The 27,258-nt window shown below is 55.8% G+C and overlaps 1 protein-coding gene and 1 pseudogene across 1 annotated transcript in view; one reads left to right on the top strand and one right to left on the bottom strand.

The window, feature by feature from the left end:
- ABTB2 (ankyrin repeat and BTB domain containing 2) overlaps positions 1-27,258 on the top strand; it is a 201,334-nt gene that overhangs the window by 169,660 nt on the left and 4,416 nt on the right. Inside the window, exons 4-12 of the mRNA XM_055141949.1 lie at positions 11,031-11,183; positions 12,766-12,931; positions 18,498-18,587; positions 19,053-19,154; positions 21,386-21,482; positions 21,664-21,799; positions 22,904-23,133; positions 24,372-24,550; positions 27,010-27,115. Coding sequence (XP_054997924.1) covers positions 11,031-11,183; positions 12,766-12,931; positions 18,498-18,587; positions 19,053-19,154; positions 21,386-21,482; positions 21,664-21,799; positions 22,904-23,133; positions 24,372-24,550; positions 27,010-27,115 — 1,259 coding nt within the window. The remainder of the gene's footprint in view (positions 1-11,030; positions 11,184-12,765; positions 12,932-18,497; positions 18,588-19,052; positions 19,155-21,385; positions 21,483-21,663; positions 21,800-22,903; positions 23,134-24,371; positions 24,551-27,009; positions 27,116-27,258) is intronic.
- On the bottom strand, positions 17,890-17,999 carry LOC129406335 (small nucleolar RNA SNORA15; annotated as a pseudogene).

Here is a 27,258-nt window from a genome sequence, read left to right as displayed (position 1 = left end):
GAGCCCGTGCCTGCAGCCTAGTCACCTGGGTGCCCCACCCCCAGGAGATTCCAGGGAGGAGGCGGGGCGGTGGGGGTGAGTGGGTGGGGGGGGGTACAGTCCAGGCTTCTGGGGCAGCTCAGAAAGGCAGCCCTGGGGGTCCGAAGAGAGAGACGCCTGCCCAAAGCCTGCCTCCAAACCTGGCCAAGCCATTCTGGTTTACCAAGGCAATTCTAGAAAAATAATCAGTCCAAGATGTGGGCCGGACTAGAATCGCTTCCTTTGTGCCGGCAGTGGAGGCCGACTTCAGAGGGACAATGTGGGTTTTATTCTCCGGGCGCGTTCTGGCTTCGTGTTCGGCCACGGAGCGCTCCGGAAATCTCGGGGGACCCGAGGCAAGGGCTGCGGAGCCCTTCCCAGCACCGCCGACCTTGACCTTCCCGGGGATGTTCCTGCTGGCCTCAGCCTCAGCACAGGAAGGACATGGCATCTTCTCGGATTCTGCCCCCGGGGAGGGGGGTGGAAGGGGAAACCAGCACCCCCCACCTGGTGGGATGCTTATAGGAGGGGCACGGGAGCCCCACGTTCTGCCCCCCCAGTCACGAGAAGGGGCATTTCAGGGGACCCACCATTGGGTCCCTCTGAAGGTGGAGCAAAGGCCCCGGGGAGAATTCAACGCTGGAGTCGGGCATCCTGGCCACGCCCTCCCTTGACCATCCTCCTCCGTGGCTTGTGGGCTTGAGATTCCTTTCGGATTCCTTCAGCTTCCTTCTCTGGACCAAGGCCCATGCTGGAGGCCAGGCGGGGAGGGAACTGGGAAACCTCCTTAGGGCCAGCCTGAGGCAAGATGACCTGGCTCAGCACTGCGCCCAGTGCTCACAGCCCAGGGGCCCAGTTTACCCAAGGGCTAAACTCTGCCGGTCAGCCTACATCCCGGACCCTGTTCCTTTTGGGTGTAGAGGGACCTGCCGTCATGAGCTGTAGACACACAGTCCGCCGGCTGGGGACAGGGGCCGAGACCGGCTTGTTGCAGGGCTCAGGTCACCCTCTCTGTACTTACAGACCTGCATGCGCCCCTCTGCCAACCCGCCCCTGTCCTGAGGCTCTGAAGGTGAACAGAGCCCTCTCCGAGCTGAAAAGGGGGCGGGGGGGCGGGGGGTGGTCACTGTTTCTTGTTCTTAAGGCTCAAGACCGACCGCACATAGGACTGTAATCCCAATAAATCATAGGCTAGCTGAGCGGGTGTTTATTTTATTTTTTCCAAGCTGCATGGCTTTACGAAGTTTATTCTAATTCTTGAGTTTATCTCTTTTTTGGATCACATCTGGCAATGTCCGGCTTTTCACTCAGGAGTTACTCCTGGCGATACTCAGCCGACCCTGGTCGGCCGAGTGCAAGGCAAACATGCCCTACCCACTGTACTATCGCTCCAGCCCTTAAGTTTATTTATTTATTTATTTATTTATTTATTTATTTTGCTTTTTAAGTCACACGCGGCAATGCACAGGGGTTACTCCTGGCTCAGCACTCAGAAATTACCCCTGGCACTGCTCAGGGGACTATATGGGATGCTGGGAATCGAATCCGGGTCGGCCACATGCAAGGCAAATGCCCTAACCGCTGTGCTATCGCTCCAGCCCCTTAAGTTTATTCTTAAACCAGGGCTTTAAGAAGTTTTTTCTCTCTTTCTTTCATTTTGATGGGGGGGTAGGGGGGCTGGCTTTTGCAAACTGGTCCCCAGGGAGGGCCTTGGAGACCCTAGGTTTAATAGAGTCAGGCCCCATCTCTGCGAGTGGTTGAAAGAGACCGGGAGAGAAACTGAGTCATGGCACGTGGGTCTCGGCTCGGTGGCGGCTGCCCTGGCTCTGAGAGCTGGGGCAAGGCCCGGGGCGCTCGCTGCTCACGAGCTCACACTCCTCATTTCCTCTAGCCAGCGAGGGGAGTTGGTCAGGAAGTCTCCACCCTGGCCCTGTAAAAGGCCCGTTTTCATTCACGTCTTTCATGGGCTCCCCGTCCTGGCAATGCGGGCTGATGCTTCTAGTGGCTTAGTTTGTCAGGCAGCACCTCAACTCTGTGTGTGTGTGTGTGTGTGTGTGTGTGTGTGTGTGTGTGTGTGTGTGTGTGTGTGTTCAGGTGAGGCCGACAGCACTTGGGATGCAGGTCTGTCACTAATCCCGTGGCCCACTATCCATGCCCCCATTACCCAAGAGCCACCACCTCACCTCGCCCCCCCTACTCTGTTCCTCGCCGGTGCCCCCTCCCCCTGCAAGGCCCATGGCTGCCAAGGCCGCCCGCCTGCACTGCCAGAAACAGTTTCCAGATCTCACTCGACATAGTGGTTGCATTTGTTTGCTCTGTTTTATGAGCTGGGGTGGAGTGGGCGGTGGGCAGCGAGCTGCCAGCTTTTTTTTTTTTTTTTTTTTTTGCAAACTTTACATGTTTATACTTGCTGGAGGGCCAGAGGGGGAGCAAATTGGCTGGACTTGCAGTGGGCTGGAGCTGAAGCATTAAATAGGACCAGGTTCTTACAGCCTTTTCTGCTACGCATGTATCTTCTCTAGCAACAAATACTGAATAGTCACTGCAGAAAAGCTTCCTAGAGAAACTGCCGGGTGCCCAGTGCTGTCCCCAAGTGTGCTTTCAGTCCCTGCTGCTTGCCCGATGGGTTGCAGGGGTTGGGGGGGTGGAGGGATCAGGTCACGTGAGCTTGCTGGATTCCACCCCAAAGTCTCCTTCCCCACCTTTACTCTCACCCCTGCGCAGTGGGCGGGAAGTCACAATTCTCAAATTGGCCGCAAAGGAAGATGCCTAGAAACCTCCGGCAGGGGCCTGACCCTCTGCCCACAGTCCCAGCCCGGGCTCAGTTGCTTCCAGAGCACCTCAGTGCCCTGGGTCGGGAGCACGGGTGCAAATCTCAGGCCACCTCTGAACAGGCTTGGCCCAGGGCTCCCAGGGAGCAACCCAGCCAGGCTTGCGTCCACGACCTTGGCTTTGGGCAGTGGGCTCCAAGAGTGTTCTGGGAGCCTTGGGGGTGCAGAGACTTTCGGGGGTCCAAGGGCCTGAAGTATTCTCACCATTGTCCCGTATTCCGTGTCTTTGCAGCTGCTTCTTCTGGCCACTGTTCGGGGCCTGCACTGTGATGTGAGCGTGATTCTAGCCCCGTTTTCTCGGCTTTAAATTGCTGGGTGTACTGTTCTACTTGGACAACATTTTATTTAAGTTTGTATCTATTTGGGGGACACACCTGGTGGTACTCAGGGCACCATGCAGTGCTGGAGGTGGGACCAGGGGGCTCCCGGAGCAACGCCTGTCCTCAGCCCTTTGTGCCATCTCTATGGCCTGAAGTGCCCACGTGCAACTTCAAACTTGAATGTCAGACATGTAAAGGTGGCAAAACAGGCTGAGGACCACCATATTATTCTCTCTCTACAGGCAGAGTACCATTCTCTCTCTCTCCCCTCCCCCCCTCTCTCTTTCTCTCTCAGTTTTGGGCTTACACCTGGCTCTATCTCAGGAATCTCTCCTGGTAGGCTCCAGCCACCATATGGGATGCCACAGACCAAAACTAAGCTGGCCGCGTGCAAGGCAAGCGCCTTACCCACTGTACTATCACTCCAGCCCCATCATATCATTTCACGTACAAAGTTCCATGGCACCCTTGTAACTGGAGGCACGTAGCCTTATTTACTTATTCATTTGTTTGTTTGTTTGCTTATGGTTTGGGGGCCACCCCAGGATGCTCAGAGATTACTCCTAGCTGGGGTGCAGCACGTACAGTCATTCAGCACCCGCCCTCCCCCTTTCTCCCTTCAGTTAGGACCCTCGTGGCCAGCGCAGATGGGAGTTTCTGTAGGGATTTTCCAGAATGTCCAGCAACACGGTCAGCTTCTCAGCATAGCCAGTGACCCAGAGGAAATGGGCAGAAAGGAAATACTAGCGAGGAACACCCGGGCCGTGGGAAGGATGTTCCTGAGAAAGTCTGTGCATGGATTGCGCCTCACTCTTTTGTTTGTTTGCTTTCGGCTTTTGGCCCATTCCTGGCAGTGCTTGGGGCACCATTTAGGATGCCAGGGGTCAAACCCGGATCAGCCGGGTGCAAGGCAAGCACCCTATCCACTGTACCATCTCTCTGGCCCCAGATTGCACCTCAGTTTACCTCCTGGAGCCCTACCACACCACTGACTGCAAGGTGAGCAGGGCAGGGAGAGAGTATGAGAGGAGCTGGACAGCCTGGCTTGTGGACACAGGGTCCCCGGTCACCACTCCAGGGGCAGATGGTCCTCCCTAGCCCTGGGGGATTTCTCTGTGTTGAGGATATTCATCCGAGTTCAGTGCTTAGTCAAAAGCCAGCCCAGAGGTTTCAGCAGGAAGGGACTGAATTAGGGGAAGCGTTCAAGGGTCTCCAGAGATGACTACGGCGACTGTACAGAACTTGTCCAAGGGATGGACGGGGGTGGGGTACTGCTCTCCCAGAGACAGCCGCTGGGGTGGAATAAAGCCGGAAATCCGCATGTTCTCTATAGACCACTGCACTGTGAAGCTCCCAGAAGCAGGAAAAGGACACAGGCTGCCCTATAGGGGACACCAACTGGTTCCCTCAACACTGCCTGCAGCATCCCCCGTGGGTCAGGAGTAGCTGGCAGACACCAATAAGGATGGCCCCCAAATGGAAACCTAAAGGCCAAAGGGATAGTACAGTGGGCAGGGCACTTGCCTTATATGCGGCCAACCCAGGTTTATTCCCCGACATCCCATATGGTCCTGTGAGTACCACCAGGCGTGGTCCCTAAGGCCAGAGCCAGGCGTAACCCCTGAGCACCGCCAGGGATGGCCCCCAGATAATAAACAGTAATGATTCGTATCCAGACCACAAAGCAGAGGGGCCTGGGAAATGTGGTCCCACCAGGCTGGTTCACCAGAGCGAACGCACCTCTCCCCAGCGTCTGCCCAAATGTCTGCAGCGCCGCTTTTCTCACGGCAGAAGCGAGAGAATGGATCAGACGCCCTCGGAGGAGACGGCCTGGGCTCCCGAGCTCCCTCCTGGAGTTCCTGGGAACAGCTGGGAGACGCTGCCACAAGCTTCGGGGCTCTTTGTCTTGACGATGGGCCACAGCAAGCAGGACGGGCTGGCGAATCCACCATCTGTCTCTTTACTCTCGGTCTCCGGGCCTGGTGCGTTAGACAGAGCCTTCCCTTGGACCAGAAGGACTGGTGGCAAGGAGAGGGTCCCTGAGCTCACCTCTAGAGTTGTAGAAATTGCAAAACCCACAGGCTGGAGAGAGTACTGAGGCAAGGCACTTGCCTTGAATACAGCCGACCCACCTCTATGCCCCGAGCGATGCCAGAGGTCACTTCTAAACACAGCCAGGAGTAGCCCTGGAGCACCATTAGCTGTCACCTCACCGCAATAATGAATATATATATATATATATATATATATATATATATATATATATATATAATTCTGTTGCTCATTGATTTGCTCGAGCAGGCACCAGTAGTGTCTCCACTGTGAGACTTGTTACTGTTTTTGGCATATCGAATACGCCACAAGTAGCTTGCCAGGCTCTGCCGTGCGGGTGAGATACTCTCAGTAGCTTGCCGGGCTCTCCAAGAGGGGCAGAGGAATTGAACCCGGGTCGGCTGCATGCAAGGCAAATGCCTTACCCGCTATACAACATGTATATACATATCACTGTATCACTGTCATCCCGTTGTTCATCAATTTACTCGAGTGGGCACCACTAATGTCTCCATTTGTCCCAGCCCTGAGCTTTTAGCAGCCTTTCCTTACTCGTCTTTCCCAACGATTGGAGGCTCTTCTCAGGGTCAGGGGAATGAGACTATTATTGTTACTGTATTTCGCATATCGAATAGCCACAGGGAGCTTGCCAAGCTCTTCCGTGCAGGTGGGATACTCTTGGTGGCTTGCTGGACTCTCCAAGAGGCATATATATATATATTTTTTAATTGGTATTTTTTTTATATTCTTTTATTGCTGCACTGCATTTCTTTGTGAGTCAGGGATGGTTTGGGTCACACCGAGCAATGCCTAGGGATTATTCCTGGCTCTGCACTCAGGAATTACTCCTGATAAGTGCCATATATTATACATATATAAATATATGTATTTTATATACATATAAATGTATATGTGTATATATATATTTCCCTTTATTATGATGTGTTGCGTGCTTGCAACGTGGCCACACAGTCCAGGAATATGCTCACTCATGCATGAGGCTTGGCCTGAGCATATGGAAAGCGGCCTGGAGCGTGGCGGTGGTTGGGTAGTGGAGGTCGGCTGCCGGGGCTGGGTCCCTTGGGGCGGGGAGGGCTCTCACCCACCCCCCTCTGGGGCACCCCTGGCATGAAGCCCCATGGCATGGTTATAGGGGCCTCATTTTATGCTCCCTTCTGGGAGAAGCAGCCATGAGTTCTGGAGGGAGGCTGATGAGGAGATTATCTGGCACTGGCAGGAAGTGGCTTATGGGTGTGACCCCTGGGTCACCAGAGATTGGGGGAAGCAGGCAGAGGATCTCTGTTCCCGGATTCCGTTGAGCCCAGAGTTTAAGATCGAAAAGTTCTGCATTACCTGGGTTCTGTGTATATACATATATGTGTATATAATCCATTGTATCTGGGGGAGAATTCCAATGGGCATTTATCACCAGGGATGATAAAACAGAAGGGCTATCCAAGACTGGATTAGTTTCCTTCCTGACGTCTGCAAGTTCTACCGTAGAATCCTGGCTTCTCCCTTGCATGAGTCAAGGCTGTGTTCCTCCTCTCCGGGCAGAAGCAGGACTTGGTCCAGGCGTGAACATGATGCATTCGTGATACTAGGATCTGACGAGTAGCCAGAGGCCTGCTTTTTTGGAGGAGAGAGAGAGAGAGAATGAGAGAGAGAAAGAAAGAGAGGTGGGGGAGGGAGGAGGAGAGGGAGAGAGAGGAGGATAGGGAGAGAGAGAGAAGACTGTATGTTGGTGGGAGTCAAGTTCAGGCTTCCTGCATGCAAAGCACTCCAGCCTCAGAGCCATTGCTTTGTCCCCCTACTCCCCATCGGCTTATTTTGTTTTTTAAAAATTCAAGGCCTCAGCAATAGTACAGAGTGTAAGGCCCTTGCACTCAGCCGACCCAGGTTTGAGCCCCAGCACCCTGCCAGTAGTGACTTCTGAGCATCGTATGCAGTGCTGGGGACCTGACCCTACATGCAAATATGCATGGAACCCCTTAACCTTCTCTCTGGCCCTCAGGCCTGGTTTCTTCTTTCTTTTCTTCTTTTTCTTCTTCTTCCTCCTCCTCTTCTTTTTTTTTTCTGCTTTTTGGGTCACACCTGATGATACACAGGGGTTACTCCTGGCTCATGCACTCAGGAATTACTCCTGACGGTGTTTAGGGGACCATATGGGATGCTGGGATTCGAACCCGGTTTGCTGTGTGCAAGGCAAATGCCCTACCCACTGTGCTATCACTCCAGCTGCTGCTGCTGCTGCTGCTTCTTCTTCTCCTCCTCCTTCTCTTCCTCCTCCCCCTCCTCCTCCTCCCCTCCTTCTCCTCCTCTTCCTCCTCCTCCTCCTCCTCCTCCTCCTCCTCCTTCTTCTTCTTCTTCTTCTTCTTCTTCTTCTTCTTCTTCTTCTTCTTCTTCTTCTTCTTCTTCTTCTTCTTCTTCTTCTTCTTCTTCTTCTTCTTCTTCTTCTCCTCCTCCTCCTCCTCCTCCTCCCTCTCTTCCTCCATCCTCCTCCTTCCTCCCCTTCCTCCTCCTCCTCCTTCTTCTTCTCCTCCTCCTTGTCTTCCTCCTCCTCCTCCTCCCCCTCCTCTTCCTCCCCCTCCTCCTCCCCTCCTCCTCCTCCTCCTCCTCCTCCTCCTCCTCCTCCTCCTCCTCCTCCTCCTTCTTCTTCTTCTTCTTCTTCTTCTTCTTCTTCTTCTTCTTCTTCTTCTTCTTCTTCTTCTTCTTCTTCTTCTTCTCCTCCCCCTGTTCCTCCATCCTCCTCCTCCTTCCTCCCCTTCCTCCTCCTCCTCCTCCTTCTTCTCCTCCTCGTCTTCCTCTTCCTCCTCCTCCTTCTGCTCCTGCTCCTTCTTATTATTCTTCCTCTTCCCCTACCCCTTCCCCTTCCCCTTCCTCTTCCTTCTCTTCCTCCTCCTCCTTCATCTTCTTCCTCTTCCTCCTCTTCTCCTTCTTCTCCTCTTCATTTAATCACCATGAATTACAAAGTTACAAAGTTATTCATGATTGGGTTTCAGGCATACAGTGTCCCAGCAGCAATCCCTTCAGCAGTGCCTGCTTTCCTTCACCCATATTCCCCAGTTAGCCTGGTTATAGGAAGGGTGGGGGGTGGCAGGCCTGGGAAGGCTGGCTGGAGGGCTGTCACTAGAGAAAACAGCCTGGAGGGGTCAAGGCTGGGGTTCTGTCCTGTGACCAGGCAGGAAGAGTGCATTCTTCCTGGTCAGAACAGACTGGAGACAGTCCCTCGATTCCCCAAGCAAAAAATGTGGGGGTTAATGTGGGGGTTAGCGAGTTCTGTTGGGTGATGTGGTTTTCCGGGGTCTCGGTTGTAGGAGACTGTAGAGGAAGCTGGGAGGCTGGGCTTTCTGTTTTTTCAATAACACTCCAGTTAGCCCCGTACAAATGGTGGCACCAAGCACCTTTGTCTAGTGCCCCCTGGAACTGGCCACTCATGTTTACCGAAGGGCTGTACTCAGCTCCCATCTGACTGACCGCACACTAGCCATGTTTTTTTGTTGTTGTTTGTTTGTTTTTGCTTTTTGGGTCACACCCAGTGATGCTCAGGGATTACTCCAGGCTCTGCACTCGGGAATTACTCCTGGCGGTGCTCAGGGGACCATATGGGATGCTGGGAATCAAACCCGGGTCTGCCGTGTGCAAGGCAAATGCCCTACCTGCTGTGCTATTGCTCCAGCCCCTAGCCATGGATTCTTACCCAGGCCCCTGAGACTGTTTTTTTCCCTGGGAACACAGGGCACCAAGCTGCGGCAACCCCTGACTGGCCATGGGAAGTGACATGGGGCTGACCTCAGCCAGGTGCCAGTGGAGGAGGGACTCTCACCCACACACCTAGAGTGTCACCTGTCACCTCCCTCGACCTGGGCAACCCTGAGAGGTAGCTGATGAAGAAGGTAGCGGTGACTGAGGGTCGCTTAGTTTTAGTTTGTTCATTCATTTGCTTTCCTTACATCCACATGTGAATAAAATTGTGTTTATCTCTTTTTGGGAGGGGGAGGGGTTTGGGCCACACCTGGCGGTGCTCAGGGCTTACTCCTGGCCCTGTGTTCAGGGATCGTTACTGGCAATGCCTGAAAGAGCATCTGGGTTGGGCCAGAGCAATAGCGGAGTGCGTAGGGTGCTTGTCTTGCCTGCGGCTGACCTGGGTTCGATCCCCTACACATCTCCCTCCCCATATAGTCTCCTGATCCCTGCCAGGAGTGATTCCTGAGTGCAGAGCCAGAACTAACACTGAGCATCCCTGGATGTGACCCAAAAACACAAAGCAATAGGAGATCATATGGGGAGCTGGGAATGAACTCCAGTCAGCTGCGTGCAGGGCAAGTGTTTTATTAGCTGTACTAGCTTGCCGGCCGGCCTTCTTATCTTTTGCTTTTAGATTTATTCCACTTGGTGTGATCCCCTCAAATTTTATCCCTATTGTGATAAGTAGCAAGATGCCTTTTTTATACTGAGTAATAGTCTAATATATACACTATACTCTCTCTATCCACTCATTCACTAATGAGCACTGGGATCTTTCCAGATCTCCAAAAAGGCTGCTGTGAATATCAGGATGCAGACTTTTTTTTTTTTTAATTGGTGTTGTTTATATTCTTTTATTGCTCCACTGCATTTCCTTGGGAGTCAGGGATGGTTTGGGTCACACCCAGCAATGCCTAGGGGTTATTCCTGGCTCTGCACTCAGGAATTACTCCTGATGGTGTTTGGGGGACCATGCAGGGGGTTGGGTGGGGGGTTGAGCCTGAGCCAGCCTCGTGCAAGGTAAACGCCCTACCTCTGTACTGCCATATCTCCCCCGCCCCTGTATCATATTTCTAGTTCCAGTTTCTAGTTCTGTCTTCAATTCTTGGAGTGGGCTGGAGAGAGTACAGGGCTTGAAGCACTTTTTAAAAAAATTTTTTTATTGTGAATCACAGTGAGGTACAGTTACAGACTTACAAACTTTTGTGCTTGCATTTCAGTCATGCAGTGATTGAGTGCCCATCCCTCCACCAGTGCCTATTTTCCACCACCAATGGTCCCAGCATCCCTCCCACCCCACCCGCCTCTGTGGCAGGGCATTCCCTTTTGCTCTCTCTCTCTCCTTTTGGGTGTTGTAGTTTGCAGCAGAAGTATTAAGTGGCCATCATGTTCGGTCTATAGTCTACTTTCAGCCCGCATCTCCCATCCCGAACGGGCCCTCCTGGCACCCTTTACTTGGTGGTCCCCTTTGAGGCACTTTCCTTACTCGAGGCTCAATCCCTGGTACTACATGTGGTCCCCGAGCACCGCCAGGAGTGATCCCTGAGCACAGCCAGCCCACAAATAAAAACAAACAAATGAACAAAACAAACAGCAACTAAAATCTCAAAATTCTAGTAAGGCCGAGATTAATTGTGAGTGACCTCCGTGGTTTTCCAGAGGGGAGGACGGTGGGGGTAGGTGGACGCCGAGGCACGGTGTGGTCTGTGCAGGGACTCCTGAGACGGAGGCGCAGCAGGAACCAATGTTGATCTGTGACCACGGGGTCACGGCTGAGATGCGAGCGTACGAGCATCGGCCTGGCTCCTGCATCCCACCCCCCTGGCCCTGTGCGCCCCCTGCAGAGGAAACCGCAGCGGGAGCAGGGGCGTTCGTGCAAGCCCTGGGGTTCTGCTCCTGGGATTGCCACCTGGGACCACAGTTTCTGTGCTTTGGGCAAAGGGAGCGGGTCCGAGGGGAAGAAAGCCGAGGAGGTGCCCCCGGCCTCCTCTCCCCTGGCCTTGCCCTGAGGGCGTGCAGAAGCCGGGAGTGTCCGCTAACAGCGTCTCCTTGCCCCACGCAGGCCCTTCATGCTGCTGCCGCCGCTGATGGAGTGGATGCGGGTGGCCATCACCTACGCCGAGCACCGCCGCAGCCTCACCGTGGACAGCGGCGACATCCGGCAGGCCGCCCGCCTGCTGCTGCCCGGCCTGGACTGCGAGCCCCGGCAACTCAAGTACGGGGTGTGGGCAGCGGGCAGGGAGGGGGTGGGGCGGGGTCGGGGCGCACTCCCAGGGGCGGGGCTGGGGGCAGCGGGCAGGGGGCAGCCAGCGCCCTGGGGACCCTCTGTGGATGCCCGTGGGTCTCAGTCCCACTGTCATGCGTGTCGTCTGTGGCGCTGGCCAGTGCCAGAGCAGACACACCTGGATCGGGGAGGGGGGCTGGGGTGTTTGGGGGCACCCGAGGCCCTTCTTGCCCCGTGTCTGGGCACTTCCCCGTGCAGCGTGCCCAACTCTGCCCTTTTAAGGGCACTATCATTTGGGGTGTGGTGGGGAGAATTGAAGGTTGGGCCACAGCAGCCGTGTGCAGCACTTAACTCCTGGCTCTGCACTCAGGATTGCTCTTGGCACTGCCCCCTCCGAGGACCGTATGGGATGCTGGGCGTCAGAGCTGGGTCAGCCACATGCAAAGCAGGCGCCTTACCGCTGCACTCTCTCTTCGGCCCAATAAGTGCATTATCTAGTCTTCAGTCAATGGGCAGGTGCCTCGGGGTGTGAGAGGAGTCCCCCTGACACAGGGGGATGCTGAGGACCAGGGAGGGGCCAGGATCTGCCTCTCCTCCCCCCAGCCAGCACAGTGGCTGCACCTGTTTGAACCCGTTTGTACCTGTTTGAACCTTGGTCCACAGATGCCCCCAGCCCGGGCTTATCCTTTCCTTGCCAACATGCGTCTCACATGGGATCTTCTCTTATTCCTGAAGATTCCCTCTGGCCTGCCATGGCGGGGGGAGCCTTGCATCTTTTTGTAGACCCACTGCCCAGACTTCATTTTTTATTTCCTTCATCCCCATAGAAAATGGCACCTCAGAGCTGGACCTGGTCGGGCTCTTGCTTGCCTTGCATGTGGCTGACCCCAGTTCCATTCCTAACACCAAATGGTTCCCCAAGCACTGGCAGGAGGGACCCCTTGGTATCCCCCCAAATGGAACTTCATTCTAGAACATGAACCTCCTCTCACCTTTTTGTTTATTTATTTCTTCTATTTGGGTCACACCTGGTGATGCTCAGGGGTTACTCCTGGCTTTTGCACTCAGGAATTTCTCCTGGCAATGCTCGGGGGACCATATGGGATGCTGAGAATCGAACCCGGGTCAGCCACGTGCAAGGCAAATGCCCTACCCGCTGTGCTATCGCTCCAGCCCCACGCCACCTTTTTTGTTTGTTTGGGGGCCACTCCCGGCAGTGCTCAGTGCTTGGGGCTTACTCCCGCCCCACACCCGGAGATCACCCCTGGCAGGGACCGTGGAACCATACATGCTGCCGGGGATGGAGTGCAGGAGTTGAATCCCAACTGCCTGCCCGGCTGTACTCTCCCGACGCTGGTCGGGAGAGATGGGACCTTGCTTCCTGTGTGTTCCTAGAAGGGAGATGTGAGTGTTTCCTACTGCTCAGTGCATCAGGCCAGTCCCTGCTGCCAGGACATGACCAGGACTGCCACCCCGTCCCCATGCGGCACACCAGCCAGCACAGGGGGGTGTCCTGCAGGGAGGACCCCTGCGCGGCCACACTCACACTCAGCCCAGTCTCTTTCCTCTCCAGACCAGAGTGCTGCTTCAGCTCCTTCCGGAGGCTGGATGCCCGCGCGGCGACCGAGAAGTTCAACCAGGACCTGGGCTTCCGCATGCTCAACTGCGGGAGAACGGACCTCATCAGCCAGGCCATCGAGGCGCTGGGCCCCGACGGCGTGAACACCATGGATGACCAGGTGCATACCGGGCAGCCCTGACCTGGCCCAGGGACCAGCCTCAGGCACTTGTCGTGGCCACGTTCTTGGCATAGCCTGTCCTGAGCCCCCAACTCCCCTCACACACACACACACACACACACACACACACACACACACACACACACACAACATGCAGGCTCTGAGCTGCACGTTCTTAGGAGGCGGGCCGTGTGCATGGGGCTCTCTCTGTGCCATGTCAGGAGACATCCTGAGAAAATGTCCTAGGGGGGTTTCTGCTGCCCTGTGCTGGATGGTGGGGTGCTGGGGGTGGCCCCAGGGGTGCAGAACTGGTGCAAGCTAAGGAGGAAGCAACTTGGTATCAAGCTAATACTCACTGCGGCTGGACTCAGCATCTCATGGGTGCGCACGTGCAAACACACACACACACACGCACACACATAAACACACACGAGCGCATCCTTGCTTTCACATAGTTAACATGCTGGTGAGGATTGATGGTGAGAAACCCAAGCACGTTGGATCTAAGACACGTCAGTGAGGCGCACTGGGACTGAACTGAAGCAGCACAGGAGGTGGGAATGGTTGGGGCTGGTGTGGCCGTCTCAGAGAGCCTCGGCCTGAGTGTGTGTTGCCTTTGCCTCCGCTGTGACTCGCCCACATGTGTGTCTCTGGCCCCGGCACTGTTCCATGCACTTCCCTTGGATGAAATTTTTTCATATGGAGAGTGCCCCATGTTGGAGGGGGGGGCGGTCGGCATCAGGGTGGCCCTTCTCCCTACTTCTCATAGGAGGAAACTGAAGTTCAGGTGTGAGGCAAGGGCGTGGGAGCAGAGCGGTAGTACAGCAGGTAAGGCGTTTGCCTTGCACCGGAGTGACCTGAGTTCAATCCCCAGCATCCCATATGGTCCCCTCGGCCCCACCAGGAGTGATTCATGAGTGCAGAACCAGGAGAAAGCCCTGAGCATCGCCAAGGTGTGATCCAAAAACCAAAAAAAGCAAATAAACAAACAAACAAACAAACAGGAAGTGTGATACTCCTCAGTTTACCCAGTTAGGAGAGAGCAGAACTAGGTCAGAAGGTCGCAAGCAGCTGTTCCTGGCCCTTTTGGAAGAGCCCATGGCGGAGAGGTCACTCCAGACAACTTTTCAGCCCGGCTCTATGCACATGTCGGTTCAGTGCTTGGGCCTGGCCCAGCGGTGCTGAGGGCCCCCGGACTTGCACCCAACAGTGCTCAGGTGGTGCTGGAGACTGCGCTCAGAGCTTCACTCAGGCCAGCACACGCTCCCTCCCTGTGAGCCCTCACCCGGCCCCACGGGCATCTCCAGTGCTGTTCTGGGAGTGCTTTGGCAGTGAGGGGTGGTTGGCAGGTGATGCGGAAGCCAGGGGAGACGACAATGAGGGACTCACTGGTGCTCGAGGTACAGGGGCAGCATGACGCCCTCCTGCAGACTCTGAGCTGAGCCTGGACAGTGGGAGGGGGATTGGAATGAAGCACAGAGGAGGGGCTGGTGGCTTGGGCAGCAGCAAGGGCGGTGGGGAGGTGACAGGCAGGGCCTCAGATCTCCAGAGGCCCCTCTGCCAAAGCCAGTTGTTTGCTCGGGGTCACACCCCACGGCACTCAGGCCTTACTCCTGGCTCTGTGCTCAGGGGTCACTTCTGGCAAGGTACAGGGGGCCATATGCACTGCCAGTTGCAATTGTCCTGGGAACTGGCATTTGGGGAGTCATCTGCCCACTTCAGTGGTGGGTGAGGGGGTCCCTGGCCTTTGATTGCAGACACCCCTGGGTTGAGTAAACCCCTTTACAGCCATGAGCTCTTGGGCCGCAAGAGCCCCGTGTCCACCTGCTCCATGATGCTCCAGTGGGCTGTGCCGTGCCTTTCCCTGGAACAGAGTGAGAGCACAGGACATGGTCATTCTGAGCAGGGAGGCCCAGAGGGTGACAGTGATTCATAGACTGCTCACTATATATACATCTCACTGTCACTGTCATCCCATTGCTCATCGATTTTGCTTGAGCAGGCACCAGTAACGTCTCCATTGTGAGACTTGTTGTTACTGTTTTTGGCACATCGAATATGCCACAGGTAGCTTGCCAGGCTCTGCAGTGCGGGTGGGATACTCTCAGTAGCTTGCCAGGCTCTGCAGTGCGGGTGGGATACTCTCGGTAGCTTGCCAGGCTCTCCGAGAGGGGCGGAGGAATCAAACCCAGGTCGGCCGCGTGCAAGGCAAAAGCCCTACCCACTGTGCTATTGCTCCAGCCCATGAATATGTATATATGTATGTGTATATATATATATATAAATATATATGTGTATATATATATATATTACTCCAGAGTATCACTGTCATCCCATTGCTCATCGTCATCAATTTGCTCGAGCAGGCACCAGTAACATCTCCATTGGGAGACTTGTTACTGTTTTTGGCATATTGAATACGCCACAGGTAGCTTGCCAGGCTCTGCCATGTGGGCAGGATACTCTCGGTAGCTTGCTGGGCTCTCTGAGAGGGACAGAGGAATCAAACCCCGGTCGACTGCATGCAAGGCAAACCCCCTACCTGCTGCACTATAGATAGGTAGGTAGGTAGGTAGATAGATAGATAGATAGACAGACAGACAGACAGACAGACAGATAGATAGATAGTCACATTTGGCGATGCTCAGGGGTTACTCCTGGATCTGCACTCAGGAATTACTCCTGGCGGTGCTCAGAGAACCATAAAGGGTGCCAGGAATTGAACCCAGGTCTGCCGCATGCAAGCAAATGCCCTACCCGTTGTCCTATCTCTCCGGTCCCTGCCCTGCCTTTTGGGATCCGGGCACCACATTGAAGCACACATGCACTGCCACCACCCTTCCTCGCAACAGCAAAGGGAAAGGACAGGGGAAATAAATTAAGTTAAATTTGTCACTTCTGCCCGCAAGGCTGGTGGCCTGGTTTACACGCTCCCTCCCGCCAGTGCCCCGAGTCTCGCCACATGCCGAGTGACGGGTGCTAAGCAGCCCGCCGTCGGTGATGAATCCCGGCACATTTCTTTATCTCTGGGCACGGGGCAAGGATTTATGAGGCACAAGATCTTGTCTACACACAGATGGCCTAATAAACATCACAGGGCTGCAGACAAATGCTGGCCAGCACCGGGCTGTGGACCGGCGTGTCCCAGGGACCTGCCTTTGCTATTACTGACTTTTTTATTTTTTTTTTGCTTTTTTTGGCTTTTTGGGTCATACACCACCATGCTCAGGGTAACCCTTGCACTCAGGAATTACTCCTCGTGGTGCTCGGGGGACCATGTGGGATGCCCAGGATTGAACCCAGGTCAGCTGTGTGCAAGACCAATGCCCCACCCACTGTACTATTGCCCGGGCCCCTGTTATTACTGACTTCAAAGAGTGATTCCCGACCAGCAAAGGAACCCTGTCAACTGCGGACGAGACCAGGGCGGGCTGTGGTCTCAGCTTTCGGAAGCCCAGCATGCCACGTCCCCCACTCCCCATGACAGCGGGAACCCTGGACGGCTGATACCTCAGCACTGCCTTCCTGCGGGATTTCCTCCTCCTGCTCACGGGACCACTCTGGGAAAGCTGACCACCCTTCTCTGCAACTCAGATGCATAGGGAGACAATAACAGACCCTCCTAGCTGGCTACGGTGCCCATTCTCACGTCGGTGCTGGCACATATGGCTGTGGTTTCATGAACACAGGTCTTGGCGCTGGCTTCGGTGTGTTAGGTGGGACCGTGCTATGCCTTGAGCCAGGGCTGGAGTCCGGGGAAAGCAGAAGGTAATAACAGTGGTATGTCCATCTGTCTTCTGGTTTTGAAGGGCTCTACTCAGTGGTGCTCTGTAAAGTAACACGCACGGGGTCCTGTGGAGGCTCTCCACAGTGCTCAGGGCGTCTTCCTGACTCTGAAGCCGGATGTCAATCCGGGCGGTGCTCAGGGGACCACATGGCGTGCCAGAGATTTGAACTTGGGTCTGCCACAGGCAGGGCAAGCACTCTACCCACTGTACTATCTCTCCGAGCCATGTTCACGCGCCTTAAACTAGCTTGATGGAGCGAAGCTGAGGGTGAGGTAGAGCTCAGTGGTGGAGCCTTTGCCTTATCTGTGTGCAGCCTGGGTGCACGGCACTGCCGGGAAAGGGTGGAATATTGCTGGCTGACTGCACTGCTTCCTGGACAGGAACTCACACTCTTTGTTTTGTTTTGTTCTGTTTTGGAATCACATCTGATGGTGCTCAGGAATCACTTCCGGTGGGCTCAGGCACTCAAATCTAGGTCAGCCACATGTAAGGCAAATGCTCTATCTGCTGTACTATATCTCTCTAGCCCACAGTGATGGTTCCATTTTTCCTTTTTTCTTTTTTCCTTGGATTTTCATTTGTAGCCACTTTTAGTAATGATATGCCATGAAAAAGCAGCATAAAGGGACCGGAGTGATAGTATAGCGAGTAGAGTGTTTGCCTTACACATGACCGACTCAGGCTCGATTCCCGGCATCCCATATGGTCCCCTGAGCACTGCCAGGAGTAATTCCTGAGTGCAAAGCCAGGAGTAACCCCTGAGCATAGCCGGAGGTATAGACCAGAGAGAGAGAGAGAGAGAGAGAACAACATATCATCAAAAGTCATTTCAGGGGCTGGAGAGATAGCACAGCGGGTAGGGCGTTTGCCTTGCACGCGGCCGACCCGGATTCAAATCCCAGCATCCCATATGGTCCCCTGAGCATGGCCAGGGGTAATTCCTGAGTGCAGAGCCAGGAGTAACCCCTGTGAATCGCCAGGTGTGACCCAAAAAGCAAAAAAAAAAAAAAAAAAAAAGTCATTTCAGGGGCTGGAGTGATAGCACAGCCGGTAAGGCGTTTGCCTTGCACGCAGCTGACCCGGTTCGGTTCCTAGCATCCGTAATGGTCCCCTGAGCACCACCAGGAGTAATTCCTGGTGCAGAGCCAGGAGTAACCCCTGTGCATCGTCAGGTATGACCCAAAAAGAAAAAAAAAAAAAGTTATGTCAAGGGAACATTACTTTGCATGGTGTCCAGATGTGTAAAATACTGATTAAAAGAACACAGTATTCAGCCATACTTAATGTAATTCCAGTTTCAAAGTTTCAAAGTGAAGAAAGTGGAGGGGGGAGGGAAACTGGGGTCACTGGTGGTAGGAAGTGGATACTGGTGGGGGGATGGGTGTTGGAACACTGTAGGACTGAAACCCAACCATGATCAGCTTTTAAATGTGTATCTCATGGTGACTCAATTAAAAAAAAAAAAAAGAGAGAGAGGTGCAAGGCGAGCCGTGCACATCACTCATATCAGACTTACAGCGCCCCACGGCGGGGGAGGCCAGTGCTTCTCCCCCCCCTGCCCACCCTCAGCCCGCCCCCGCAGCCCAGACCTGTCCCCACTCACCCTAGGAGGGGCCCTCCCAGGACCTGACTCAGGACCGGACTCAGGCGTGCCCCGAGCCGTGCCCAGGGCCAAGCAGGAGCTCCAGGCTTCTGGTTTCTGGGGCAGAGCCATGGGACACGCACGATATTGTGTTCTCTTGCCCTGATGGTTGCGTTCTTGCCTTCCCCTCCCGCAGGGCATGACGCCGCTGATGTATGCCTGTGCGGCTGGGGATGAGGCCATGGTCCAGATGTTGATTGATGCTGGAGCGAACTTGGACATCCAGGTGGGCCAACCTCGAAGAGCTGCGTGCAGGCCCCTGGCCCATCAGTGGGACACTCTCAGGTCCCCCAGCTGGGCAGGCTGGGCACGATGATTGGGGCAACTGGGTCGGTGGGTCTGAGAAGACCAGAAATTACAAGATGCAGAGAGATCCCGCTTAGCACATTGGCCCTGCAGATTTGGGCAAGTCAAACACCAAGACTGGCCCCGACTCTCTTCTTTTACCATTCGAACCCCTTCCCCCCCTCCCCCCCAAACACAGAGCACTGCCTCTCGGCCCTGGGCAGACCTTGCGCAGTGGACGTCCACTAGAGCCCATTCCACAACGCAGGCATTACCTACCCAGTGTGGGAGCGCTTGAGTGACTGTCAGTCACCCTATCTGCAGGGTCCCCTCCTGACTCGGGGATATATGTCACCTGCCCTGAAGGTCACTCCCCCCATCACTGATCATTGGTGGTATTTCCTAGGTGCCAAGCAACTCTCCCCGGCACCCCTCCATCCACCCCGACAGCCGACATTGGACGTCGCTGACGTTTGCCGTGCTGCATGGACACATCTCTGTGGTGCAGGTGAGTTCCTGCCCCGCTTGCCTGGAATGCGGGGGCGGTGGGTGGGTGGGGTGGGTGGTCACCCAGGCTCAGGTGCTTTAGAGATGCCGGCGGCATGGCTGAGAGTGGCCTGGCTGGGCAGCAGGACGAGACCTGCTTGGGTGGCCTGAGGGGGAGGTTGTTGCTGTGAGAGGTGGACCCTCGTGTCTCTCCGTGGGGCACGTGTGTATATTCTCAGGTTCCTTTCCCACACCCAGGGCTCCCTTGGTCACGGGGTGCTCTCATGCCCGCTCCCCATTCTGTAAGAGGATTGGACAAGCTCCCTGTCCAGCCAGTTCGCCCTGTGCCCACCCGAGCCTGGGTAGCTGTGCCTGGTACCAATTCTGACTCGCCTGTGGAAACTGGAGGCAGAACAGGGCCCAACCCCAGCCAGGGCTGCCGCCCGTGACCTCTTGGTGCCCCGAGTGTCCCGCACCTCAGCCCACCGGGCCTTATGAGGCTGGTTCTACCTCCGGGGAGCTGCTCTCCGCATGGATGGCATCACCCCGGCCCAAAGCAGGCGCTCAGTGAACAGCGGGGACTGGCCAGCCTGGCCTGGGGCCCGCCCTCCTAAGGGGCCAGGCAGAGCCAGGCTGCAGGGCTGTGCCCGGGACCTGCCTGGCCTGGTGCCCAGTTTCACCCCGACAGGGCGGGCAGGGCACCACCTCTGCGGTCTTGGCACGGCTGTTGGCATGGGAGGGGTGCCGCCCCCGTGCCCCACACCATGGTGGAGGCTGAGAGGTGAGCCCAGACCCTCACGCCGGGTCTCAGGGTGGGGGACTGCTGGGGCTCCCCTTCCCCCACAGGGTGCCCAGACACCTGGGGAAGAAAGAAGCAAGAAAAGTGAGAGGCTGACGGCTCCCTGCGCCAGGGAGAGGCCCAGTGGCCTGGACAGCCAGGTCCCGGCTCCCTCTGCCTCGCTGATGAGCATCCAAAAATCTTGTTACAGGGCTCCCGGGAATGGGGGGAAGCAGAGTCATTTCACCCCCACCCACCAAAAAAAAACACGGCAAAGCGGCCTCTCGAGCCACCTTCCAGGTGAAGCCAGTGGGCTTTCCTGCCCCCAGGTGGCCGCATAGGTGCCCAGCAGCTTCTGACTCTTTACACGGAGTCCCCCTCCACCCCCCATCGCCTCCAGCACCTCCCGAGCCTCAGTTTCCCCCCATTGGAGGGGATATGACACTTTGCATGTGCTCTTACAAAGGCCACTGCGAGGCCTTACACAGGTCACTTCAGCCCATTCTTGGGGAAACAGTGGAAAAAGCAGGAACGCTCAGAGCAACTGACACTCGCAAGCATGGAGAAGTTTCTAGAAATGTGGAGTCCTGGAATTCTGTAGTTCAGTTCCCGTGGCTGCCCTGAGTCTTGGTCATAGGCCCAGAGAGAATGGACGATGCGTCCCCTCAAGCCTCCCGACATCCCCACTCAAAAGCGTCCCCCTGCCCACAGCGAAGGGCCAGCAAGGGCAGCAGAACTGGAGAGCTGGTCCCCAGCACAGAGTTTGCAGGGTGGAGGCGGGGGAGGGGTGGACAGGAGGGGCCTTGCGGAATATGGTGGAGGGAAGCGGCTTCCCTGGTGGTAGGTGTGGTGTGGAATGATGTAGGTGTGAACCCGCCATGAACAGTACGTAAGTCACCGGACCTCAGTAAAGATTCATTTGAGGACCACACCTGGTGACGCTCAGGGCTCACTCCTGGCTCTGCTCTCAGGGCTCACTCCTGGTGGGCTTGGGGGGACCATATGAAATATTGGGGATCAATATTTCACCCACGTGAGTCCCCTGCAAGGCAAGCACACCCCCTGCTCTACTATCAGGGCTGACTCCCGGCTGTGCTCTCAGCGATCACCCCTGGTGGGCTTGGGGGACCAACTGGGATGCCGGGGATCAAACCTGGGTCAGCCAGGTCCAAGGCTCATACCCTACCTGCTGTGCTATTGCTCCGGCCCCAGTCAGGATTTTTTTTTTTTTTTAAAGAAAAATCAATGGACAGGGGCTGGAGCGATAGCACAGCGGGTAGGGCATTTGCCTTGCATGCGGCCAACCCAGGTTGGAATCCCAGCATCCCATATGGTCTCCTAAGTACAGCCAGGGGTGATTCCTGAGTGCAGAGCCAGGAGTAACTCCTGTGCATCTCCAGGTGTGACCCAAAAAGAAAAAAAAAGTCAGTGGACAGACTGTAAATCCTGAAGTGTCCCCCTCTGTGCCCTGGCAGCTGCTCCTGGACGCAGGGGCCAACGTGGAGGGCTCGGCAGTGAACGGTGGTGAGGACAGCTACGCGGAGACCCCCCTGCAGCTCGCCTCTGCGGCCGGTAGGTGCCCCACTGCCTGCCCATGGAGCCGTCCCGCGCATGCGTGCGGCACCGGGCTATGTGACACTTGCCCTGGACAGTGGTGACTGCATGTGCCAGCCCTGCGGCCCCTCCCCCTGCACCCCGCTGGGGATGCCCCTGGGGCTCCTGCTGCAGGGGCACCTGTCCACTTGCCTTGCAGGAAACTATGAGCTGGTCAGCTTGTTGCTGAGCCGCGGCGCTGACCCCCTCCTCAGTATGCTGGAAGCCAATGGGATGGCCTCCTCCCTGCATGAGGACATGAACTGCTTCAGCCACTCGGCCGCCCACGGGCACAGGTATCCCCGGGGCTGCCCCAGCCCTCACTCCCCGGGTGGGAGCTGATGAGCTAGGCTGGGGGCTGGGGGAGGGCTGAGCAGGGTGGGGCTCCCACAGTCCTGGGCCCATGTAGGGGAGGCCCAATGGGTCAGTTAGCAGCTCCGGCGCTCCAAAGTCCTGGGTCTGGAGCTACAGTTTCCCAAAACCCTTTTTCCTCAAAGACATGGGGCCAGAGCGGGTAGGGCATTTGCCTTGTATGCGGCTTGATCCGGGTTCTATCCCCAGCATCCCATATGGTCCCCAGCACACCGGGAGGAGTAATTCCTGAGGGCAGAGCCAGGAGGAAGGCCTGAGGATGGCTGGGTATGACCCAAAAAGAAAAAAAAAAAAGACTCTTCACCCCTATAACACCCACCCAGACCCCCGGCCCTTTGCACACATGCTGGTTACCTTCTGGCTATGGGCGTTTCCCTAGGAAAGCACATCTCAGAGGCTCTGGGAACCCCTAGGCACCTAAAGGGGTTTAGGGAGTCAAAGCCAAAGGGGTTCCAGGTGGCTGTGGAGGGTGGGCAGATCCTCCTTCATCTCACAGCCCCACTGTGTGCCAGCCTGGCCCCCTCCCTACAGTCTGGCCCCCACTAGGCCCCCCATCCCCACCCTCTCTGGGCTGCTCCCTGACCCCCAGCCCCACCAGCACCCACGGACAGCAGGCATCACGTCCTCCCTGTACCCCAGCTCTCCACAAGACCCAGGCATGCTCCATGTCCCTCGGGGTCAGTCCCAAGGTGACCTGGGCAGTGACTCCTGCAGAGCTGGCTAGAGCCTGGGTCTGAGTCCTACCCAGAGAGACCTGAGTGCTAGCAACAGCCCCGGGAAGGTCAGCCCTGAATCGGGTGCAGCCTGGCTTTACCCCAGGAGCGGGGGAGGCTAGAGCCCCTCCCCACAGAGGGCCATTTGGTCAGGGCCGTCTGCATCACACAGCCCAGCGGCTGGCCAAAGTGGGAAGCTCCCCGCCCCTCTCTGCTGGGAGGGGCACAGAGGAGTGCTGGGTGCCCGCAGGTGTCCCACGGGGGGGGGGGGGGGGCACCGTCTCAGCCGGCACCTCCTCTGTCCCTCGGCCGCAGGAACGTCCTGAGGAAGCTCCTGGCGCAGCCGCAGCAGGCCAAGGCAGACGTGCTGTCCCTGGAGGAGATCCTGGCCGAGGGCGTGGAGGAGAGCGACTCCTCCAGCCAGGGCGGCGGCAGCGATGGGCCTGGGGGGCTGAGTCGGACCCGCACCAAAGCTCTGCAGGAGGCCATGTACTACAGCGCCGAGCACGGCTACGTGGACATCACCATGGAGCTGCGGGCCCTGGGTGAGACGAGCCAGGAGAGGCAGCCCTGGGCACGGGAGGGAGCGGGTGCCCGGCCTGCCAGGGACACACAGCCTTGGCTCAGGCTGCAGCTCCAGACCCCTGCCCCAGTTCCTGGGGTCCCCATCTCCCCAGGAGAGCATCTGAGCCTGAGTCAACATTTGGCCAGGGATACCCCCTGGGCACACAAGCTCAGTTCCCTGGATCTTCAGGTTCAGGAGGACCAGACAGTCAGACAGACACAGACAGACACACAGGCACACAATCAGACAGACCCACCATGAAATAGACAGTTAGGGCTGGAGCAATAGTACAGCAGGTAGGGCATTTGCCTTGCACACAGCCGACCCGAGTTCGATTCCGACCATCCCATATGGTCCCCTGAGCAGCGCCAGGGGTAATTCCTGAGTGCAGAGCCAGGAGTGACCCCTGTGTATCGCTGGGTGTGACCCAAAAGGCAAAAAAAAAAAAAAGGCAATTAGATACTCATAAAGAAGATAGCTCATCAGATAGACAAGACATCAGATAGACAATTAGACAAAAGACAGCTGGTCCTATAGACAAACAGACAAACCATCAGGTAGACAATTAGACAATCGGAGAGAGACTCAGGAAGACAACCAGGCAGTCAAACAGACAGAAGACGCACGGTCTGGTCGACACAGACCATCAGATCTGCAATTAGACCCTCAGAGAGACAACCATTGGACAGGGCCATCGAAGGACCCCTGCCTGAGTCCCAGCCCCCACACAAACCCCAGCGGGAGGCCTTCTCAGCTGCTTCCTGGGGCGCCATCCCCTCCTCCCGCCAGAGCCCGGATGGACAGCACCCGCTATGTCCTCCCGCCCTGTCTCCCCGCTGCAGAGAGGCGGCTCTGGGCTGCTCTCGTGACCAGCAGCATTGCTGTTTTTTGTCCTGACCTTCATAACTGTATCGGTTACTCTTCTGGCCCCTCAGACCCAACAGGAAGCAGTTGAACCCTCCTTCCCTGCACCAGGCACTGATCAGATGGGTGTGGTGTCGTTTGTCCAGAGCACCCTTCTGTTCCCTGGGTTCCCGGCTCCACCCAGCCACTCATCCCAGTTAGAGGGTCCTCCTCAACCAGTCGCTGCGGGGCCCCAGGCAGTGCAGGGGGGACGCCCCAGGCCACCAGGCTACACTGTCCCCTTCCCTGGAGGTCCCTGCTCCACTCACTGGCTGCACGCCACGCTGACGCCTGCCTCCCCTCCCCGTGACGCAGGGGTCCCTTGGAAGCTGCACGTGTGGATCGAGTCCCTGCGCACGTCCCTCTCCCAGTCTCGGAACTCCGTGATGCAGAGTCTCCTACGGGACTTCAGCTCCATCCGGGAGGAGGAGTACAACGAGGAGCTGGTCACCGAGGGCCTGCAGCTGCTCTTCGATATCCTCAAGACCAGCAAGGTGGGTGGCGCCCGCTCCCGAGGGGAACCCTGCTGCTCCAGAGCAGGCTGGAGCTGGCACGCTCGGGCACGGACAGGTGGCAGGCGTGCACCCACCCACACTTACACACACAACACATACTCACACACACAGATACACGAATCCCACACATACACACACTCAAATACATGCTCACACTCACACACATGCACATTCTCTCACACAAACTCACACAAACACATTCACAGTCACACACACTATTAACCTCCACTACTGTTCATCGATTTAAAGAAAGCCTTTGATTCTATTGAGACTGAAGTGGTCATCGAAGCCCCAGCCAAACAGGGTGTCCAAACTCAGTACATCAAGATCCTCCGTGAGCTGTATTGCGGATTCACCACCAGGATCTCACCATTCTACAAGGAAGTAATCATTGACGTAAAGAGAGGGGTTCAGCAGGGTGATACCATTTCACCGAAACTCTTCAGTGCCACCCTCGAGAACGTCATTCGATGACTGGAATGGGAAAGAATGGGAGTGAAGATAGACGGTTGACAACTACACCACCTCCACTTCGCTGATGACATCGTTCTCGTAACGCCAAACATTAGCCAAGTGGCACAAATGCTGGCCGACTTCGACTGCGAATGTGGAAACGTCGGACTGCAGCTGAATCTCAGCAAAATGATGTTTATGAAAAACGAACTAGTCCCTGACGGTCCATTTGCTCTCAATGGAATGAACATCTCTGAACATAGCAGCTATGTGTACCTGGGTCGAGAACTCAACATGAGGGAACAACTTGGTGCCAGAACTGCACAGGAGGAAGAGAGCAGCATGGAACACCTTCAATAACTTCAAAGAAGTAGTTAAGAGGACAAAGAACCTCCAGCTCCAGGCACATCTCTTCTACTCCACTATTCTTCCTGCACTAACATACGCCTCAGAGACCCAGGCCCTACGCAAACAGGATGAGAACGCTATTCTGGTATTCCAAAGAGGAATTGAAAGAGCTATGCTTGGAGTATCTCATTTCACTCAAGTGAAAGAAGAAATCTGGAGTTCCGACCTCCGTTGAGAGTCAAGAATCAGGGATGCTGTCTCGTTTGCCAAGGCGTCAAAAATCAGATGGGTCAGATACGTAATGCGAGAGACGACCGTTGGACTAGAGCTGTCACCAACTGGATTCCACAGGACATCAAAAGACCACGTGGCCGTCCACCTACGAGATGGTCAGATTTCTTCGTCAAAACCCTGAATGAAAGGATTGAGGCTCTTTGTGTTCCTGGAGCGAGCAGATACCATTGGGCTACACTAGCACATGACAGGGATGAATGGAGATGTTACTGGCGCCCGCTCCAGCAAATAGAAGATCAACGGGATGACAAGTGATACAAGTGATACACACTATTAAACACATACCCTCTCACACAACCATGCACACACACACTCAGTCACACAGTTACAAACACCCATATGCACAGTCTCTCACACAGACTCATGCACACACAAACACTCAAACATACTGCCATTGCACTTCTAACACTCACATACACTCTCACACATGCACATACTCTCACATAGATTCACTCACAGTTATACACACTTATAAACACACACACAAGCTCTCACACAGACCAGACACACACACACACACTCAGTTACACCCACAGTCACACTTATAAATACTCACATATCCGCACATACTGTCACACAGGTTCATGCACACACAAACACTCAAGCATAGTCACATACACTTATAAACACAGTCACATGCACACTCACCCAGGCACATACTCTCACACAAACTCATGCATGCACAAACACACATAGTCATATACACTTACAAACACACTCACATACACAAACGCATGCACACACTCACACAGATTCATGCACACAGAAACACTCAAACATATTCAGTCATATACACTCATTAGCACTCACATACACATTCATAGGCACATACGCTCACACAGACTCGTGCACACGCACACGCGCACCCACTCAGGGTACCCACCCACTCCCCGCTTGCACTGCCCAGCTGCTGAGGGCCAGTGGTGGGGCTTCATCCGTGCCGGATTCTGGCCAGAAAAGCACCTAGGAGGGGGCTGGAGCAATAGCACAGTGGGTAGGGCATTTGCCTTGCACGTGGCTGACCCGGGTTCGATTCCCAGCATCCCATATGATCCCCTGAGCACCGCCAGGGGTAATTCCTGAGTGCATGAGCCAGGAGTAACCCCTGTGCATCGCTCAGTGTGACCCAAAAGCAAAAAAAAAAAAAAAAGAGAAAAGAAAAAAGAATGAAAAAAAAGCTCCGAGGAGTGTCACCAAGGAGGGTGCAGGTGTCTCTTGCCAAGTCAGACCCAGGTGGCACTTCGGACAGGGCGCCCGACCCTGACCCCGCCTTCCAAAAGGCGCCCCCCATGTCTGCAGCTGTGAACACCCCCCGCCCCCCGCACTCTGCTTCTGCCCTGCAGAATGACTCCATCACGCAGCAGCTGGCCGCCGTCTTCACGCAGTGCTACGGCAGCGGTCCCATCCCCAGCATCCCCGAGCTCCGCAAGACACTGCCGGCCAGACTAGGTAAAGACTGCCGCCCCAGCCACCCAGCCCTGCCCTCTGTGCCCCTCTCCTCTCTGGCCCCCATCCCTTCTCCCCTTCACCTGGGAGCCCGCCAGCCCCTCTGACACGAGAAACACCCTGAGTCCCAGTCACGCACGTGTCCT

This window comes from Sorex araneus, chromosome 6 (genome assembly GCF_027595985.1).
Source record: "Sorex araneus isolate mSorAra2 chromosome 6, mSorAra2.pri, whole genome shotgun sequence".
Classification (NCBI taxonomy): Eukaryota; Metazoa; Chordata; class Mammalia; order Eulipotyphla; family Soricidae; genus Sorex; species Sorex araneus.
This window is presented reverse-complemented; position numbering and strand designations above follow the sequence as displayed.